We start from the raw sequence: 20,175 nt of genomic DNA, 5'->3' as shown, positions 1-20,175 counted from the left end.
GTCAAAAACATTTGCTGGTATGTTTGTGTATAGCAGGTGTGTGATATTAAAAAAGTGTCCTTTATAAAAAATAATCAAGCTTGTTTGGAAATACTATTTCATACACCCAACTATGAAGTTCCTCCCATCATGTTCATTGCACAGAGTGGAAGAAAAGCGCAAACATACTTTTTCATGTTAGTCTTTTTTTTTTTTTTTATTTAGCTCACATAGCTGCAGGAATGGATGACATCACATTAAAATATTTGTCACTGTCTCTTTTTATAGTTCTTCAACTATGTGAGCTACCTGATTGGAGGAGAAGTGTTCACATTACAGGACATAGAGAACGGCGTTTTGAGAGGGAACAGAAGAGGTGTCGCACAGCTTCGAAAGCCCTTCTCCAAAACAGACCCACGACTACAAGTATTCAGACATCCTGTTAAATCACAGATGAACATTTCATGTATTCAACAGTGACAGTTACAATATATTTGGAAGAACTCGTGTTCTGTCATTTCATTCCCCATGTTGTCCACTAGGTGGCTCTCCCAGATGCTGAGCCGCTCATTCACTTTGCCTTGAACTGCGGTGCAAAGGGCTGTCCACCTATTAAAACATACACTCCTCATGTAAGTGGATCCCAAAAACACTTTATGTAAATCTAGATTTGATGAACATTCTTGACAGGCAATGCTTACTTCTTTTATGTCCTTCTGTTATATCCAGATGTGCCAGTGTGACTGTCTTCCTTTCATCGGTTGCATCTGTTGTATAATGATCTCATTGATTAAGCACCTAGATTTACTGAACAGTGCAATCAGCCAATTAACAGATAATAGTTATACTAATCAAATCTTTGCTCTTGTTACCGAGTATCACACTGTTATGCTGTATTCATAAAGGAAAACATTCAATGATGTTCAGGCTTCATACTTTAGTCATATATTATATTTCCAGATTAGAACAGCTTTGTTACTTTGTTGCGTTCATGATCCATCTTATCTTCACATAGATAAATTCTTTCTAAACTGGTCAATTCTGGAAACTAATGAATTAATTATTAATTAAGTTGGTAACATCTAATAAGATCCTAGACGGAAGTGACCAACATTCATTATGCAACATATCTGATAATACGAACTAAGAGCTTGTTTGGACTGAAATCAAGTGCCATCTATTCAACTCTATCAGGATATTGACAGCCAGCTCCGCACCGCTGCTGAAGCCTTTCTCGAGAACGACGACGGCTGCGTGGTGGATTCTGGGAAAAGAGAAGTGCAGCTAAGTCAGATATTCAAGTGGTACAAGGCTGACTTCGGAGGTACGGATGAAAAGGTAGGTTGAACAATGAAAAATAATACTGATATGACGCCACCAGTGTTTTTATCCAGCACCTATCGTCACTGTGTGTGTTCTCTGTCTGTTAGCTGCTGAATTGGGTGCTGGAGCACATGGGTGACTCTCCAAAGAAGACCATTTTACAGGGAGTCCTTTCTACTGGCAAGACCAAAGTTAGCTTCCTCCCTTATGACTGGAGCTCCAACAGCACCCACTGAGCACAAGCACACAAATACAGCACATGGACGCCCAGCCAGATTTCAACTGAGCTACATCTACTGAAAAACCAGAAGGTCGGTGATGTCGTGCTTGTCAGATGCAGCCCACTGGTTTCTAACCATGCAAATGTTTTTTATGCAAAACCAAACTAAGTCCTGGCGGTGAAAGGGACACGTTTGCACTGTACCATTAAATCATACATTTCTTGAAGTCTTATTCTACTATAATACCTTTTGTGGGCCCATATAACTCATGTTTGGAAATCATAACCTATGTGAGCTGTGCATTCAAATCTTATTGGTTTAAAATAATTCCAACAGAGAATTGTAGAAAACAAGTTGCACAAAATGGCATATATACTGTATGAGGGAGGTATCATAGAGGGCACTAAACAAGTGTACTGTATAATATTTAGAACTTTAATCCTCGATAAGGGTTTAATGCTCTCTGGTTCAAGTCTTCAAGCACTGTCAGCAACTGTGTGAGTGTGATGTGAGTGGTTGCATGAGTGCGTGTGTGAATGGGAAAATATATTGTAAAGCACTTTGTGTTTGAAGAATGCGAAGAAAGGCGCTATATAAGTGCAAGTCCATTACCATTTACCAGCTCAGGAGTCATAGATTATCAGTATTCTTCAATTCAAGTCCAGTTCAACAGGTCTTTGGGCAGCCTTCAGATACAGATCAGAGTACATGGAGATGACGACTTTGCTGATCCAGACGGTATTGGCAAAGCCTTCTCAACCTACAAATCCATTCCTTCATGTGTAGTGGGCTGCAGATTGTCCACAAAGCTGGTCCATCATTTCTGCAACATCTTTAACCTACAGAGGTGAACAGGATGATGTTGCATGCTACAGGGAAAGAAAGAAATAGCTGCTTCGGTTTGAATGCTTCATGGGAATGGAACTGTGTGCAGTTAACTATTATCAAATTCTTTCTCACTGGAAAACCAAAATCTAGTTAGGTCCTGCTGCTGTGCTCAGCACTCAGACAGACCAGCGTGGCAGTTGTCATTCCCAACCCCTAATGGTATTTTGTTTCTCCCTGTCTTCATGTCCACCCCCCTTTTTAATCCAGGTCTTCCATTTTAAATTGGAAAGGTGCTTGAGTGTTTTTATATATTTTGTAAGAAGAATACAGTGAGGTTGTGAATTACTGAACTATACTGCTAAAAAAACTACGTAATCTTCACATTATAACACCAAGTCAGTTGAACTTCAGGGATATCAATCTGTCCATTTAGGAAGCACCAGTGAGACTACTGATTCTGAATCAGTTTGACCTGCTTTAGTGCAAATGAAAGTGACAACAGGTTTCCTTATCAGTGCATCTGACGCCACCAAGTACAAATTATACAATGTACATCAGTAAAGGTTTCCAACTGAAATAATTCATTCATCAAGACCCAACATGTGATTCAGTGTTCCCTTCATTTTTTTGACCAGCGTATTAACGAATCAACTACTTGTTATGCACTCTGACACTTTGCATGTTTATGGCTAACTCTGAGTGCTGTGGAGACATTTGCACTTTTCTCACCAAGAACAGGTTTGTGTCGGTCTCTAGGAATGAAAGGTGCTGTGTTTATCCAGCCATGTATCCCAGCATGTCAGGAAAAATTCTCAGTATATCCCTGTTGTGAAAATTCCCCAAATCAGTACATTCTATTAAATATAGCAAGTCTTTTTTTTTTTGTTTAGTTTGTAGGTGTTTATTTTCCACCTAAAGAGGGCTACAAAACTCTACAGTGCCTTTGAGTTATTCACAAATTGAAACTTGTTTTTTTTTGTAAGATTCATTTTGAACATGATATATCATGATGTGACTTCTCTATTAGGAGAGTTGTCTATGTTTCCATAATTTATTTCAGGTCAAGTTTATGAGTGGAAACTAATTTATGTCATCAATGCATGTTTTGTCAATTTCTATCTGGTACAGTCCACATTTGTTTGGAAAGGTGTGTATATGTATCCCCCACATTACTTAAGTTTCTCTGTCTTATAAGCTACAAATAGCAACAAATAGTTGAAGTAGCATGTGTTAAAATTTGAATGCATTTGCTGCATGATACTCAACAATCCTCTAATCTCAAATGCTATTGCCTCTATTTTTCTTAGCCTGTAAGATCAGCCATAACATTTAACTAAACATTTAACCCCTAGTGAGACTAATATCAGATTGCAACGCAGCAAATCCATGCCGGTAAAGCCAGCTTGGATTTGCCAATAATTGTACTGTCAACTAAGATGTGCAGTAGGTTTAAGATATCAACCAGTATTAACAATACTGAATACATGCCTTCAGTGACAAGTGCACTCTTTACTGCACTGAACTTCATTACTGAGTGATTTGAGATTAAAACAAAATTGGAGGGCATTTTATGGTCTAAAGTAAACTGAACAAAAGGGTTTTATTTATGTATATTGATGATCTCTGATTTAATAGATTACCTCATCTGGAAAAAGTGGTGCAAAAACTTTTATACACAGGCCGTTCTACTATAATTATTCTATTTTTCTCTTTCCTGGGGGTTAATGAAGCACTATGTTATGTATAACAAATATGTAATGCTGAACTTCAATAAAGAATATATCATGTCTGTTTTCTCTTTTACTGTACATGATAACATGTAACATCTGACACTGTAAGAAAGTTGTTCCTGTATGTAAGTAAAGTGCAACCAACATATAAAACAAAAACAGAACTGTCATTATGACAGACTTTTAGATTCATCACTTGTTTATTCAAACAAATTTTTCTTTAAGAAAAATAGATCAGGAATCCTCATTATCTTTACAAATTCAATCTATTAACATTTGTACATATAAATACGCATAATAAATACACATTTAAGTGCACAGTCCCATAAAAACATTACATTAATTAAAAAGTTACTAAACAGATCAATCATCTTAAAAGTATATATACATCATAGCAAACAACCAATGCAAAATATTCTACATGATGAAAATACACAATCATGGAGTTAAACTGGGTAAAAATGAAAAAATGTTGAAATTCAAAGCAAAGCGGTTATTACTGAGTTTCATGTTTGTCTTTACCTAGTGTCTAATACTGAGATTCAGCCTTGACACCAATACAATTCTGAATCATTTGTATGCTGTACAGAGGAGTAGTATGACATTATGAAGGCAGATTTACATGGTTTCAGACATTTTGGTTTAATGACTCATGTGACTGATGTTGTCAAATCATGACCAGCAGACTAATTAACAAAGGAAAATCCGATCCTGACAGTCTAGCCCACACAGTATGCTGAAAACACATTCCCTCACAATTGTAAAACTTGCTGTATGTGACAAGGGTTTATTCACAATTACAATATATTTTAACAACATAGAAATGTGGAGAGAGGACTCAACAACCACACAGCCAATGTTTTTGTCACATCTACCGAAACCATTTAAATACATCCTCTCGACTAGGACTAAAGCTCAGAGTGGTGCATGATTCATTTGGAAGACTACACACGCTAGCACACACTGAGCTAGCTCATCATTCCATGAAAACAGAGTTTAGACTCATCATTTAATGTTTTTCTCACAGTGCTTCATACAATTGCAAACACAGCTTATGATGTACTGCAATAAATCACTCATATTAAATATGCACTTTTTAAAAATGCGATTAAAAAATTACAATATTTTAGTCCCATTTTATTGGGTTCAATACATGAACCAAACGGACACGTACATATCCATATCAATTTGAGATAAGCAATCAAAAACACTTCACCATTTCAGTGAAATGGCATTTAGACAGGTTCATTCATTTCTGTGGTCATACCAGGGTCAGTGGGGATGCAGTTTGCCAAAAGCACTGGGAGAGGTTTCTCCACTGCTTTGTATGGCACCGACTCAGAATATGGTGCAACTATACCACTGAAACATGTCAAATGTCTGGGGAGCTGCCTACTGTAGCAGTACTTTATGTCTTCTTATAAAAGACAAAAACATAGAGCAGGCAGACCTGCATTGCAACCTTTTATAATGTAAGCATGTCAAAGTATGCAAGAAAAGGCAAAAGCTTTCCATTTATCCATACATCCAGCTTTGCCTCCTCCTACATATCCAGGAAAAATCATTCACTGAATTTATGTGTCAGTACTTGCAGTGCAATAAGCCTGAAACTCAGGTTGAAATTATCTGTAGTGATGTTTTAGAAAAGCGAATGCATTGTTGAGTGATGCCTTTTCTTTAACAGGTTCACAACCCTTAACATACACTGTGTAATAGTACAGTAACAATACCACAGTGGGGTGAGTCCAGCATAGGTTTGCATTACAATGCTGGCATTCTGTGGTCTAAAATGGGAATTCTGTCATTTGTGACATTATTTTATGGCTATTTGTAAATTTATATGTGAAAAACTATTTGGATTCTCATTGTTCAGAGTTACTTTTAGATACAGTATGCTAAGAAAACAAAGTTTGCTTTTGAACTACCAGGTAAAAGTTTAAGAACACCACCATTTTCCAGTTTTTACTGACATTTAAGCAGTTCAGGTCCAGTAAATAACCTTAAATGGTACAAAAGTCAACTGCCACAGGTTCCTTCTGACTCAGAGATGAGCATGAGAAATGATTTGACAGAAATCGTGCTCATTCTAAACAATCTCGCTGTTTAATGGGACTTTTCTTTTAGCAAAATTAGCACTAGCTGTAGCGTTATCATACCGACCTTCAAACAAAATACAGCAGATTAAAAAATGTTATAACAATGGAAATGAAACCTTTTCATCCTTTAAGAGGATCATGACCAAAAACACACACCCAGGCTGTGTAAAAGAAAGCAACAAGACAGTAGGCTTCAAATGATGGAACAGAACCATGTCCAGACTTTCCAGATGAAGAGTGAAAGCAGAGATACAAGTGCAGCACATTGGTTTTCTACTCTCAGTCTCCAACAGTGCTACCTGTCTAAACAATATCTGAATTCAGTTGCAGGAAGAATTCCACAAGTGTTCAGCTGTTGAATAACACTAATGATGACTGGAAAAATGGAGGTGTTTTAAAACTTTGGACTGGCGGTGTATAACTAATGTTGTTTGAATAAGTGAAATAAATACTGACATAACACAGATTAAAAGAAATACCTTAATAAAGTGCACACTGAGGATGGTTTAAACAAAGATGAAAGAAGTAAATTATTGCTTCAGAAGTTCTACTGATTAACAAAATCCTCCAATTGACCATTTTGGCACAAGATTTATTGTAAATAATTACTGCGTCTGAGTACTGAGGCAGGGTTCCAGTGTTCATTCTTTAGGCCTACCCTTGTGACAGAGTATGATAGTCTATTCAGTTGCAGCTCCTCTTCACGCATTACTAACCTAAACATCAAAAAACAAAATCTATTAGAGTGGTTCAAGTGGGTTAGAAATATTCATACAACAATGTCTTGATAGGTTTTACAATCGGTGAATCAAGCACACTTACTTTCATCATCTGAATCAAAGCCAAAAAGAGCAGAGCAGGTGTTAAGGGCTTGGTGTTTCTGTAATTCTTCTAAGCTGCCGAAGGAGGACAGACACTTGTCACAGCGATGTCTGATCTTTTGCTCAGGGGTCACATCACCCTCTGGCTGGTCCTTCTCTGTGACGGGCTCCTTCTTCTTCTTAGTGCTCCAGTAGGAATTTTTCTTTGGAGCAGCCTCATCAGTGGACCGCCTCTTGCGCATTGAGAGCAGAGATTCATCCAGGTAGGTGGAGGGCGGTGGGCGGCTGAAGGGGGCTTTGACAAAAGTCGAGAAGGAGACTTCTTCAGGTTTAAAGGATTTGTGCTCAGTGATGTGGGGCTCTCCCAGTGGCTGCTGGACTCCCTCACCCAAACTAGACAAGTCCTCATGGTCTCGTACATTCAAGGGGTCCGACTCAGGACGTCTTTTTCGAGACTTCTTACTTGCAGGAGTGGGCGCAGCAGCAGCAGCACCAGTATGGGAAGTGGAGATCAGTCCCTCGGACTTCAGATTCTGTGTCACATCCTCATACCCATTGATGGTGGTTTTGCCATCATCTGTGGGCTTATAGTTGAGTGTTTTTTCTGAATGATTATCTGATTTAGACAGGTCTTGACCACTGTTTGGGTCATTTACTTTACAAGTCTGCTCTTCAGTTTTGCTTATTTCCCTGAGATCCCCAGGTTTTGAGGCCTCAGTGTGATCAGGGGTGGGACTTTCCCTGTGCCCCTTTTTATTCTGCAGCCATAGCTCCTCAACCTTCACTCTCTGCTTCCATGGAGCTTCAGCATTTTGTGTCTTCTGTCTGTTGGGCCCCAATTCTAGCTCCTCTCTTTGAGGTACTGGGATGTAGTGTCTCCATTCATGGTCATAGAGACCCTGAAGATTTGAGAATAGCTTCTCACAGTCTGTGAAGGGACACTGAGGTCTGAAGGGCTGGTGAGAGTTGACATGGTCCTTTAATTCCTGGTGTGTCAAGAAGCGCTGATTGCACTCTAGATGGTAGCAGAAGTAACGGAGAGGAGCGTTGTGGAGTTTCATGTGGTCCTTGTAATGCTGGAGAAATGGTATCTGCCTGTTGGACAAAAACAGCACAGCAAGTTCTTCTAAAAACAGTTTGCAATAAAGAATCTTTATCACGTCAGGTTGTGTACCAACAAATATACAGATACATGTGTTAGGCGTTAGCACATTGCCACTGAATTTACCAACAACCAATGATTACTCCTCAAAATTAGAGCTCGAACAGGTTTACGCTAGAAAGGTGCTGCTTTATTCTCTACTTGTGTTTTTACATGATCTGTATCAAACGCTTTTGTTAGAAAGTTATGTGTAGCTGACTGACTCACAACTTTGATGATTTGAGCATTAGATGTAGAAATGGGAATCTGTAATGTCCAACTATACTGAATACTACAGATGCTGTAATATACAAGCCAACCAACATGTATTAACTGTATACAACAGAGATTTGTTTTTATGATAGTGCAAATACACTGACAGTTAATGAAAATGGTCAGACTCAAATCAAGGCAAGTTATATCTTACCTGAGGCAGAGGGTGCACTTGTGCTTGGCCCAAGCAAAAGTCTTCTCCAACACCTTATCTTCATTAATATGGCATTTGATAGCATGCCTTGTTAGTGTTGTGTTGACCTTCAAGAATACTCTATCACAGGACTCTGAAGGGCACAGGTGATACGTGATATCCACACCATAGCCATTTTCTTCTGTTGCCTTCTCCTTATCTTCACCTTCTCCCTCCTCTTCCATCACAGATAGATCTTTTAAAATCACCAGGTCATCTTTCATAACTACTTGCTCATTCTTAAAGTCTACCTGCTGGAAAATATTCACATTAGGGTTTTTGCACTTTTTATGAAGCACACTTGACTTTTTGATAAGGGTGCGGAGGTTCTTGATGATTCGATCTTCCCTACTGAGGCTTGACCCTTTAGTTCTTCCTCCAGGTTTCTGTTCAGAAGTTTCCTCAGAAGTCTGATTTTCATTTTGAACTGGGTTCTGATTTTCTACATTGTCTACTATTCCATTAGTAGTTGGGGTGTCCTCAGTGCATGTCTCTTTTTCAGGGGGTTTATGTTTGCACATTTCATCAATGTGGTCCAGAATATGCTTTTTGGCACAAGGAAGCTGTTTAAAGTGTTTTCCACAAAGTATACATTTTAGTTTTCTACTCTTAAGGTGTGACAGAGCATGCCTCATAACATTCAAGCCCTTATAGTCTTTGTGGCAGAAATTGCAGTGGTACGTCAAATGGGCATACTGTTGAGTACGGAGTACTCTGTCCTTCCACGTTCTCTTGGCTTTCACCTGGACAAAAGGCAACAAATCACTGAAATTAGTGCTATTTCAAGAGAACAAGTCAGCAGAATATCAAATAAAACTGCAAACAACAGGTTTCCCTGTCTGTTAGCAGGGTCAGTGCACATTAATATATTGTCCTAAGCTACTGACTCACAAGTGTGTGTATACATGACTGCAGCACTGCAGTATAGTTCATTTAAAGCAAAATGCTGCTAATGCAACTGTTACATCTATCAAATAAGAGACGATATTAATTCATTGGTAATTATAAACTTGCATTATCAAATTCCTGGGAAAGTAATTATAGACAAATAACTAACCTCAGTGTCTGAGACTTTTGTTTCCACTGTGGGTTGGGGCTCCTGCTCTGTGTCACCATTAAGCTCATCTGGTGCGGAGGATTCTTGAGGTTGCAGTTTCTCACTGTCAGGCTTTTTTGATTTAAGGGAGTAACTGTGCAACAGTTCTACTGGACAATCCACTAACTCTAGGGGTGGTCCATCAAGCTCAGGATCAGCTTCAAAAGCAGGAAGTGCAGCTTGAGGCTCACCAGGAGGACCTTCAGTAAGCTTGGAACCAAGCTCTGTTTGAGATTCATTTTGGGTTTTTTCATCGACAGTGCTACCACAGACAAAGTCACTATGGTTCTCAAGTGCATTTTCCATATCAAGGTTAGTCATGTGCTCGAGCTGATTATTTTTCTGTTCATCCTTTTGACCAAGTTCATTCTCCAGATGAGCCATATCCTGCTCTTTGTTTTGTGTGCCTATTTTTGCCTCCAAACCAGATTCATCCTCAGTAAGGAATATTTCATTATCAGGGTACGAGAGTTCCAGTTTCATTAAAGGCTTCCTTCCCCTTTTTTTACCTTTAACTTTGACCTTTTTCTCTTTAACTGTCTGCACCTGCTCCACTCTTGGAACACCTTGCAACCATCTTTTCTTCCGGCCTTTCCTTTTCAGAATTTGGCTCTTTACACACCTAGACAAGTATTCTCTCTTGCGGTTTAGAGGAAGCTTTACAGAAGCAGAATGTTCCATGTTAGTGTGATTGTGTCTTAGTGAATACATGGGCTTATGACCCAAAGTTGTAGATTTGAGATTGTATTTGAACTCTGGATCATCACCAAGGTCTGCCTCATCATCAGATGCAGACCGTTTTCTCCTTCGCAGTCTTCTCCTCCATTTTCTCCTCTTCAAAAGAGCATTATTTGATGGAACAACATGCTTGTCTGGCTTTTCATCTATAGTCTGTGCTTCTGAAAGGTCTTGGTTCACAAATGCAGCCTCAGTGCCCTGGCATGAACTCAAATCTTGAGTGAATAAGTCATTTACACAATTATTTAACAGCTCTTCACTGTGTTCCTTCTCCTCTTCTTCTTTCATCTCATTTAGTACAGCAGCCTTCATGACATTGTCACTTATCAACTCCAAGCAATGGGTCCTGAGGGTCAGGAGGTTCCAAAACTCAGGGTCAAAACACAGGCGATCCTTGAGCATCTAGAAAGCAAAGACGTAAAAATGTTGGGCATAAGTCATAATGAAGTTATATCCAATATATCACTTATTTCATATAATATTCAGGGTTCCCACTCTTTTCAAGAAATAATTTTCAATGATATATGTCAAATGATCAGGAGGATCAGTCCCAGACAACAAGTTCATCTCAGTGCAAGTTTCTTTTAAACCGTATGTATTAATCTTTGATGATACTTCAGCTGGATAACTAGTCCTTATGATTAATTACTGGTGAATGTCACACTCTCCCAAACACACAAGCAGATGCTCAGTCCCTCATTGTATGACTGTTAGTATACTACAATAAATGTGTGACCTTCACTTTCTGCAGTTTTCCTTATCTCTCTGTTCACAGTCTATCAATCGCAGTATCTATCACAGGTTAGGGTGAAAAAGTACAAACGTGACTCTCTGGAGGTTAGTGTAACTAAAAAAAAAGCAATCTGACTTTAACAACAAAAAGTAAGCAATAGTAAACACAGCAACAATGAAGAAGTGTTCTGTCTTTTTCTTACGATTTCTAAATGGATTTGTGTAGATTTATTAGCAATGGACACTGCAGAGAAGGATATCCTCAAGACGAGCCTACAGAAGATAGGTTTCATGTTCATGAGTTAAGATTTGACTCATTATATCTTCAAAAGGAATATTGACCCTCAGATCGACCACGCCCTGCCAGAAAGGCTCTTGACTTAATCCCGCTGAACATCCATTTCTATTGCTGATCGTATTGTGTTAAAAAGCTGGCCAACTACCCCACTGATGTTAAACAATAATTCTGCAAGTGGTGGAGCAATAAATATTAAACATATTTAAAGGAAAAACTCATTACTAGCCAACAGTTATTGTTTGTATTTCAACTATCAAGCTACTACATTTCTTGGTTATTTGGCTATATTCCATTGTGATTTTATCCATCTAGTTTATTTTATTCACACTCTGTTCACCAACCTGACGTAGCGTGGTGCATTTAAAAGCTGAAACTTTAAGGTATTCAGAACAGACAAAAATATTACTAAAATAGGCAATAAATGTTGACCCTTGCCATTCTATGTTTATCTCACATACTTCCCTAATTTCAGCTGCCAGCTTATACTGAGATTTGAAAAAGTTGAATACACAAATGTAATGATTATTTTCCAGGACTACAAACAGTTTTCCAGGACACTGTACATTTTATCTCAATTTCCATATATCCATGGCTGGATAACTGGTTTAAAAATTCCAGGTTTTCCAGGATGCATGGGAACCCTGATATTCCACCTCTTCACTCCCTCCAACCTGCAGAATATGGAAGCGAACACTGGTTCTGACAGGGCTGTTGTGGGGATGTGGCTCCTGGTCAGGATGCATGTAAAGCAGGCAGACGGTTCGGTAAGCCTCCAGGCTGCGTTCCTGGCAGAAGACCAGCAGGGCACATGCTCGACAGATCTCCAGGTCATGAGGCAGCAGGAAAGCAATGGTCTTGCAGACCAGTGACCGGGTTATAGAGTCCGCCTGCATGTCACACAGCTGCAAGGCCCTGGCACATAGCTCTACACAGACCTGGACTCCTTCACCACCCAGCTGTTAAAAAATAGACATTAGTGATTACAATAAGGTAAAATGGCAGGCAGTAGAATCAAATCAGTTAAAGGCTTTGTTCTACTATAAAGACTGATGATGCCAAAGTGAGGCTGTGTGCCTCAAACGGTTTTTATCTGACTAAGAGCTTCCTCAGGTATGAGGTGTGAGCAAGAACCTTGCCATAGCCAAGTATTTGCCAATACATATTTCAGATGCAAGCCTCAAAAAAAACAGCAGACCTGAGGAGCACAACATGAAAAAAGATGATGCTATGAATTAATACTGTACCTCTGTGGTGACCAGTTTGATGAAGGGAAAGATGGCTCTGACGTTGGTAGCAGAGGAAGCCAGCTCCAAGCATTCAGCCAGGAAACCTTGTCTGGAGGGATGGGCCCTGAGATACAGCCTACTCCAGATAAACACCAGATCCCTGCAGGAAGCAGTTGGATGTTAAGTCAAAGATATCTAGCTCTTTTGTATTTTAATTAAGCAACAAATGTGATCATTCCTAAGTCATTAAACAGAGTACTGAACCAAATTTACACATCAATGTATATCCTACTGTAACACTAGTGCTAGTGTGATGTTGCTGTCTGAAGGCCATACCCACCAGATGTAATACATGTCACCATTGTGCAGCTGCTGGGTTAGGAAGGTTTTGCACAGTGACAGCAGGAGCTCATCCTTTTCAACACTCTCTGTATTGCAGATGATCTCAACTGCATCATGGCCATCTATCTCTGCCATCTGAGAAACAACATACAGAGGTGCACACACATTTTTAACAAAATACATGACAATCAGTGAGGGATGTCTGGAATAGAAGAAACAATTTCAAAAATAAAAAATAAATTCAGCTAACTCACACAGTTTTATTTGATATATATTTTTACTTCAGGATCTGTCATAATAATGAGTTGAGTTTTAATCATTTATTAAAAGGCAAGGCAATTTTATTTATATGGCACATTTTCATACACAAAGGCAATTCAAAGTGTTTAACACAATGCACACATAGATAAAACATTAAAATGCATACAATATGCACAAAGATAGATAAAACTAATTTTGGTTGATTTATAGATTTGAACCATTCATTCATTATCGTCATCAGAATCTTTCTAGTCCCTGTTTTAACTGGTGTAACTATCTACTTTCCTTTTGCAAATAACATACTTTCCATTTATCTCCACCTATTCAGCCACATTCATGTAAACAACACCTTTAATTTTTCACACTGTTAGTCCACTCTGCTTTTCCCGTGCTGCTCTTCTTCTCTTACCTCCTTGTGAAGGTTTTCATGCAGTGAGGCCTTGTAGAGGCAGGTCAGGTATGCCTGATGGAAGTACAGGTGCTTTCCAGCCTCATGATTTTCCAAGCAGCTTTTAGCAAGGGCCATGGCTTCCGGTATTCGTTCACAGGCCTGCAGATAACGAACCCGCAGCTCCAACAATATTGGCAACTCTGAGCTCAAGTAGTCCTCAACTATATTTAAAGTTACATGTGAAAGACAGAGAGAGAGAGAGAGAGAGAGAGAGAGAGAGAGAGGGTTACATGTGTTCATGTAATCCATATGGGGATATTTATACAAGAGTGTGGTCAGGGTTAATGAAAATCTGACTGGTCAGTGGAAGTCAAAATGTTCAAAGAAACAAAACTGTTTATTTCACTTTTAGCCATAATGGTGTGGACAATCCGCAAGCAAAATTTGAGGAGCACTGGATCAGTGATCTCAGATGAAACTAATGGTGCAGCTGCCCTGAACACCACCCTGACACTTTTGGTTCAAAGTGTCAGGGTGGTTTTCATATACATTCAGCACAGTTAGTCAAAGCAAATCAACAGAAAAGAGTGGTAGCTGAACCCACCCATCTAAACACTGTGATCTGTGAATGACAGAAAGAGGCTGTGTGCTGTCACCACCCTTCCCCTACTTGTACCTCTCCATTAAATCCACAGCAAGTCTAATCACAGGAGTGGAGTGCCCCATTTGACAACACAGTGCTCTCAGTGTGTATGCCACATTTGCTATTAAATATGGTTATGAGGCAGCCTACCCTCTTTTGGTGCCAAGTCTGCCTCCTTCAAGATTCCTTGCAGCACTGCATTCTCCCATGGGCCTCCTGCTTTGATGATCTGCTTCACATGCTGAAGGTAGATGTTCCTATGCCTTAGGAGTTGGGAGTGGCACTCCTGCAAATAGTGGTAAAAACAATATCACTCAAATTTGCACACTACTTCTCTGTGAGATGACAAGTCAAAACAATGACTTTTAAAATACCTCAATATAATTAATCTCACTATTTGACTATTGAGTCACAATTTTGTTAAACATATGCAAAACAAGCAAACAATGATTTACTTCATGGGCCAAACCCTTCCATAAAGGAAGTGTGTGCCGCATTGTTCATTGCATATATGTGACCGATCTTTCACTTCCTGTGTCAGTTGTGTATATTCACAGTTGTTTTGTTGAAAATGTTGTTAATTTCAATAAAATATTGATGTCTTCCAGGAGTTAAGATTTTTCTGTGGCATATGACCACTTTTTAATCACCGGATGGATGTTGTAAATGTCCTACGTTAATGTATTTAAACTGCATGTTGAAAGTGTTTAAATTTCACCCACAACATAGATTGCAATTAAGTTTACTAATGCATACAACATCAACCAGTGAGAAACACAGATACAAAGCGCCTTTTGGTCTGGTTTCGTCACAAACATAAAATTGAACAAATTATCGCTCATCATCTTTTGAGTACACAGCGACCCCCACCCCACCTTTCACTAATTACTAATAGCAGGTATTGCAAATGAAAGTGTGCTGTGTATAAGAAAGCTACAGATTCAGACAGTTGGAAAGTTCTTGTCACCTGAAATGAATCAAGGATGTCTTTTAAAGGGTCTTCCACAAATTCTTCTTTGCTGAAAAACAGCATCAGTTCAAAAAAGCTCCTGCAAGACAATGGGAGGAACATTACTTTGCTAAAATATCTCATAGTAAGTGAGTCAACAGCTTAAATCAAGTCCTCGGCACATTTTTTTTTATATACAAGTGCTTCTGCCAAATAGAGGATGAGGACCATATTTCTGTGGCACTACTTATTAGTTGTCAATTAAATGAGTCTAAGACCCAACAATAAAGATCACATTGCTATGGCTGTGGGGCGATGTAGCTCCAGGTAACTTCCAGTATCTTCCCTAACAATAAGCAAACAAGTTGCCTAAATAAGACAGAGAATTACAGTGTGCCTGTTCATCAAGCTTCCAAGTAAACTACTTACAAGGCCAGACTGCTGAGAACATAGTGGATGTGCTGGCAGTCATCGGGGAAGGCAGCAGTGGCGTTGGTGAAGCTGCAGAGTGCTGTCCGCAGCACCTTGAGCTGGGGGAGAGGAACTTGCCATTGCCCTGTGTACTCCTCAACCAACTGTAGAGGATGGACACCACACACCAAACACACAGTACAACACCACAAAACCATTATAATATTTCACAATTTTAAGAAATGGGCTACAAAAGATCACCAAGTCTATCTATTTTGTTTTTCAATTTATCATTAAACATTGACACAATGAATTTCAGAGAGAAGGAAACTTATAGAATACAGTCAATGGGAAAAATCCCTTCTGGAACAAGTTTCTACCTCTTTAATGTCATCACCATAGTGCTCTATAGCGTAGCAGTCAACACAATGATAATGATTATGATGATGATAATGATGTTTGGGCTATTATACAGTACTTCAATAGAAATATAAACTGACAAATAACATGCCTGCTTTGCCATTTGTTTACATGATTTATTTGTAGTCTGTATTTCTTCTGAATAAGAATTTCTGCTTTTTGGCAATGTCTTGTGTTGGATTCATGCACAGTACAGCTCTTTCACTAGCCTGGCTAAGTGCAAGCTCATTTTTGGGCTGAAGTTATTAGTAGCCTACTACTTAAATACGGATTGATGGAGGGTTTCAGCCACTACTAGCTTCAAACTGGGACTTCACTAGACGTGAGCAGTGCATATGTGTAACTTAAGTGCTTGGGGGAGTAAAACCAGAGTTCTGTCTGTGTGGGATGCATCAGATTTGTCTTTTTTTTTTTTAGTCTTGTTCCATTGCAAACAAAAGCAATACACACAAGGACACCAAAGAATTTGTGACTGTAACAAATTTCTGGCAGAAGTAGGGCGCTATCTGACAGAAATGCAAGGGGTGTCAATATTCCTGGCCATGGCTGAACGTCTCCAAATGGTGGGACTCACTTGTATATTTAGTGTAGTAACGCACGTTAAATCATTAGCCAATTCGGCTGGAACTGCTGTGTCTTAAAAACAAGGCTAAACTCGGAGTGATGTGTCACTTCAACAGGAACGTATTACTTAGCGTTTCAGTCTTATGGCTTATATTAAATGCAACGTGCACTGTTTACACTAACGTTATTCTGACAACGTTCTGTTAGCGTTACATGACGGCTACACAAAACCTTTCTGTTTCGCTACTCTGGGTATCTAAGCTAGCATTTCACCTCAACTAACATTAGAGATGTTTGAGGGCAGGACATGCTGTATTTTTCTCATTCTCTAAAAAACAGTAGCGTTAATAACTGTCACAAAGATCATTAGAAAACATCATAATGTTAATTAGCTTGGATTAACTGATTTGCTGTAGAGCTAAGCTTCATCAAATGTCAGGCAGAAGTCTCTGAAAGCAGTTACTGCACCGGGAGCCCACGTTATATCTGTCTATATTGTGATTACCTTTTCTGATGTGTTTCTGATGGGCTATACCACAGCCTTAGCTAGATACCTAACTGCATTAGGAGAGATAGTCTGGAGGCTAATGTTAGCTAGCGGAGCTAGTAGCAGTAGCAATAAACAGACACCGACTCGTTAGACCACCCAACTAAATGAAGTCTGACATACCTCACAGAACTCAGAGCAATATTCTTTGCTCTTCAGAGATGACTCGTCGCTGCAGTATCTATTACACAATGTGTCCAGAGCTATATCAAGCCCGTCTGTGTCCAAATCACTTTCGCTGTCCGCCATACTGGCTGCTGTATCCAGCGCATAGTCAAAGTTGCCGGATTTGTATAGCAGCATCCCCCTTTCTACGAAGACAAAACGCAACCAACCTGGCAACCCAGTAATTACAAACATATTAAGGCGTTTTTTAAAGTTATGAACAGTATTCAGCAAACAGCCATCTCCAGTCATTTCAGCTGACATTTGAAAACCATGAAGGCATGTTTATTAACATAAAACTATTTAACATTAGAATAAAAGTGTATAAAGAGCAATTATTTTTTAAAAAGAAGGAAAAAGATCAGTTTGAAAAAAATTGAATCCAGCAACCAAATCTGTAGGACAGCAAAATAATATGTGCACAATCTGGAATAAATAATTCATGTATGCAGAAAGTCTAATTTTGCACACACAATAGAATCAGTGTGTATATTTTAATTTTGACATACTGTATATTAGGCCAATATCATGAAAAGCACAGGTGTTAATAATATGACCCTTTTGAGGTGTCTATGATAGTATGACAGTAAGTCAGCATGCACAGCATCAGGACGAAGCTAAATGAAATTTAGTCATCTTTAATTGTATCATTTATAGCTGTGCTTCTCCTGCTGTGACATGTCAAAAATATGTTTTGTGAAAAGGTCTCTTACTAGTAGTGGTTAAAGCCTTCTCCAAATAATCATTTGTTACTGTAATTACTGTCAGTTGTGGACCAGTAATTGTTAGTGAGAAGGAACTTGGGGAAAACTATAGCCTACCTTGAGAACAACAGTTCTTAATGGTCCTGCACAACTCAGCGAGTGGCTGAAGAACAAGAGAAGAATGTTCCTCATCTCTGTGTGATGCCTGCACTGACGTTTCTTAGGGAGCGTACGTGCAGCTGTACTGCAGCAGTTGTTTGTGTGGTATAGAAAAAGACTAAACAGCAACAAACCCATTTTCAAAAGAGTTGAAATGCTGTGTAAAATAGAATATAATGATTTGCACATCATTTAAAACCTATATTTATTTGAAAATAGCACAAAGACAACATATCAGATGTTGAAACAGGACATTTATCTTTTTTAAATTTGATGCCAGAAACATTTAAAAAAAAGTTATGACAGTGGCATGTTTGCCACTGTGTTGCATCACCTCTTGTTTTAAAACACCCATTAGGGAACTGAGGAGACCAACTGCTTTAGTTTTTAAAGCAAAACATTTTCCCTTTTTTGTTTGATATAAGAGTTCGGCTGCTCAACATTTCAAAGCCTCCTTTGTCATATTTTGGTCTTTATACTAATGTGCCAAATGTTTTCAGTGGGTGACAGGTTTGGACTGCAGGCAAACCAGTTTAGCACACAGACTCTTATTACAGAGCCATGCTGTTATAAAATGTGAAAAATGTGGTTTGACAGTGTTTTGCTCAAATAAGTAAGATGGCTGGACAACGTCGTTTTCAGGGCATCACTGATGTTTAACAGTATACAGATTTATATACATCATCCATGATTTCCATAAAGAATTTCAAATTCTAACTCATCAGACCACAAGACAGTTTCCACTGCATTGTGGTCCATTTTAAATGAGCTCGAGCCCAGAGAAGGCAACAGTGTTTCTGGATCTTTTTTTTTATAGTATATACAGTATGTTGTGTGTGTGTGTGTGTGTGTGTGTGGTAGAGTTTAACTTCCATTTGTGGATGCCACAACAAACTGTGTTCACTGGCAGTGGTTTTCAGAGGTGATCCTGAGCCCATGCAATGATTTCCACTACAGAATCATGTCTGCTTTAATGCAGTGTCAAGTAAGGGCCCAAAGATCACAGCCATTCAGTACTGATTTTCAGCCTTGTCTTTTACTTACAGAGGTTTCTCTGTAGATTCTTTGAATCTTTTATTGACATTACCATGGTAAAAAAACTCACAGTTGCAGTTTTACACTGAGAAATGTTACTTACCATACTGACCTGTTGCTAATTAACCTGAGGTTTATTTTATTACATTACACAGCTTTTCCATTCCCCCTTGGCTCAACTTCAGGATAAGCTTATATAAACTAAAATTTAGAAAACATGTTCATTTGAACATTCGATATCTTACTACCATATTCAAAAGGTTTAGTTAAGTTTTTATACAATTAAAATTTTACAATTTACACAGCATCCCAACATTTTTGGAAATGGGGTGGTTCATGAATATGGACCCTCTGCTATTATAGCCTAAAAGTTTTATATTTTAAAATTGGTTCAGACATTTTAAGCAAATTAGACACTTGTCCTTGCTCCACCCACAATGGGCAAAGCACTACTGAGACTCAGTGGTCGATGTGTCTTCCAGGGAACACACTTGGCAGATCTCATGATAGGGAAGCCTCTAGTGATGCTCATTTGCACATTTGTTTATTACCATAGTAATGAAGAGACTTTGGATGGAAACTGCAAACTTGGGTTTATACAATTTAAACAGCCTCCCTATGTGAAACTCCTCACCGACAGGTAAAACAGAAGCAGCTGGTCACCACCACCACATGTTTCAAAGGAAGCAAGTTGTGTCTCTACAGTACATGCTCTACAACAGTTGCATGTGAAACTAGAACTGGGAATTTGTACTGTTACTGCTGAGAATAGGTAGGAATACAAGTGTCGTTTTTTATTTCTCTATTTCAAAACAGACACCAGGATTTGAACATGATCCTCACAACAACAACTTTAATATGTTGAGTAAAAACTCAACTTTCTGAACTT

General features: G+C 38.8%; 2 protein-coding genes across 3 annotated transcripts in view; one reads left to right on the top strand and one right to left on the bottom strand.

The window, feature by feature from the left end:
• The window catches only part of LOC109968292 (uncharacterized), a 9,235-nt gene extending 5,097 nt beyond the window's left edge, over positions 1-4,138 (top strand). The window contains exons 7-10 of the mRNA XM_020614457.1: positions 268-405; positions 522-611; positions 1,174-1,317; positions 1,410-4,138. Coding sequence (XP_020470113.1) covers positions 268-405; positions 522-611; positions 1,174-1,317; positions 1,410-1,538 — 501 coding nt within the window. The 3' untranslated portion in view covers positions 1,539-4,138. The remainder of the gene's footprint in view (positions 1-267; positions 406-521; positions 612-1,173; positions 1,318-1,409) is intronic.
• A 1,091-nt stretch (positions 4,139-5,229) lies between these two features.
• LOC109968285 (uncharacterized) lies at positions 5,230-17,511 on the bottom strand. 2 transcript variants are annotated; one of them, XM_020614448.1, is made up of 12 exons: positions 17,347-17,511; positions 15,711-15,856; positions 15,300-15,381; positions 14,483-14,618; positions 13,708-13,910; positions 13,036-13,172; positions 12,714-12,855; positions 12,123-12,425; positions 9,663-10,841; positions 8,567-9,348; positions 7,000-8,093; positions 5,230-6,893 (listed from the first exon to the last, which is right to left on the bottom strand). In XM_020614448.1, exons 1-12 carry the CDS (start codon positions 17,470-17,472, stop codon positions 6,889-6,891), a joined length of 4,335 nt encoding a protein of 1,444 aa, XP_020470104.1. In that variant the 5' UTR covers positions 17,473-17,511; the 3' UTR covers positions 5,230-6,888. The 2 variants fall into 2 exon arrangements, with proteins under 2 accessions (XP_020470104.1, XP_020470105.1); XM_020614449.1 differs by having other exon boundaries at positions 12,141-12,425.
• Between the last annotated feature and the right edge of the window lie 2,664 nt (positions 17,512-20,175).

This window comes from Monopterus albus, unplaced genomic scaffold (assembly GCF_001952655.1).
Source record: "Monopterus albus unplaced genomic scaffold, M_albus_1.0 scaffold146.1, whole genome shotgun sequence".
Lineage (NCBI taxonomy): Eukaryota > Metazoa > Chordata > Actinopteri > Synbranchiformes > Synbranchidae > Monopterus > Monopterus albus.
This window is presented reverse-complemented; position numbering and strand designations above follow the sequence as displayed.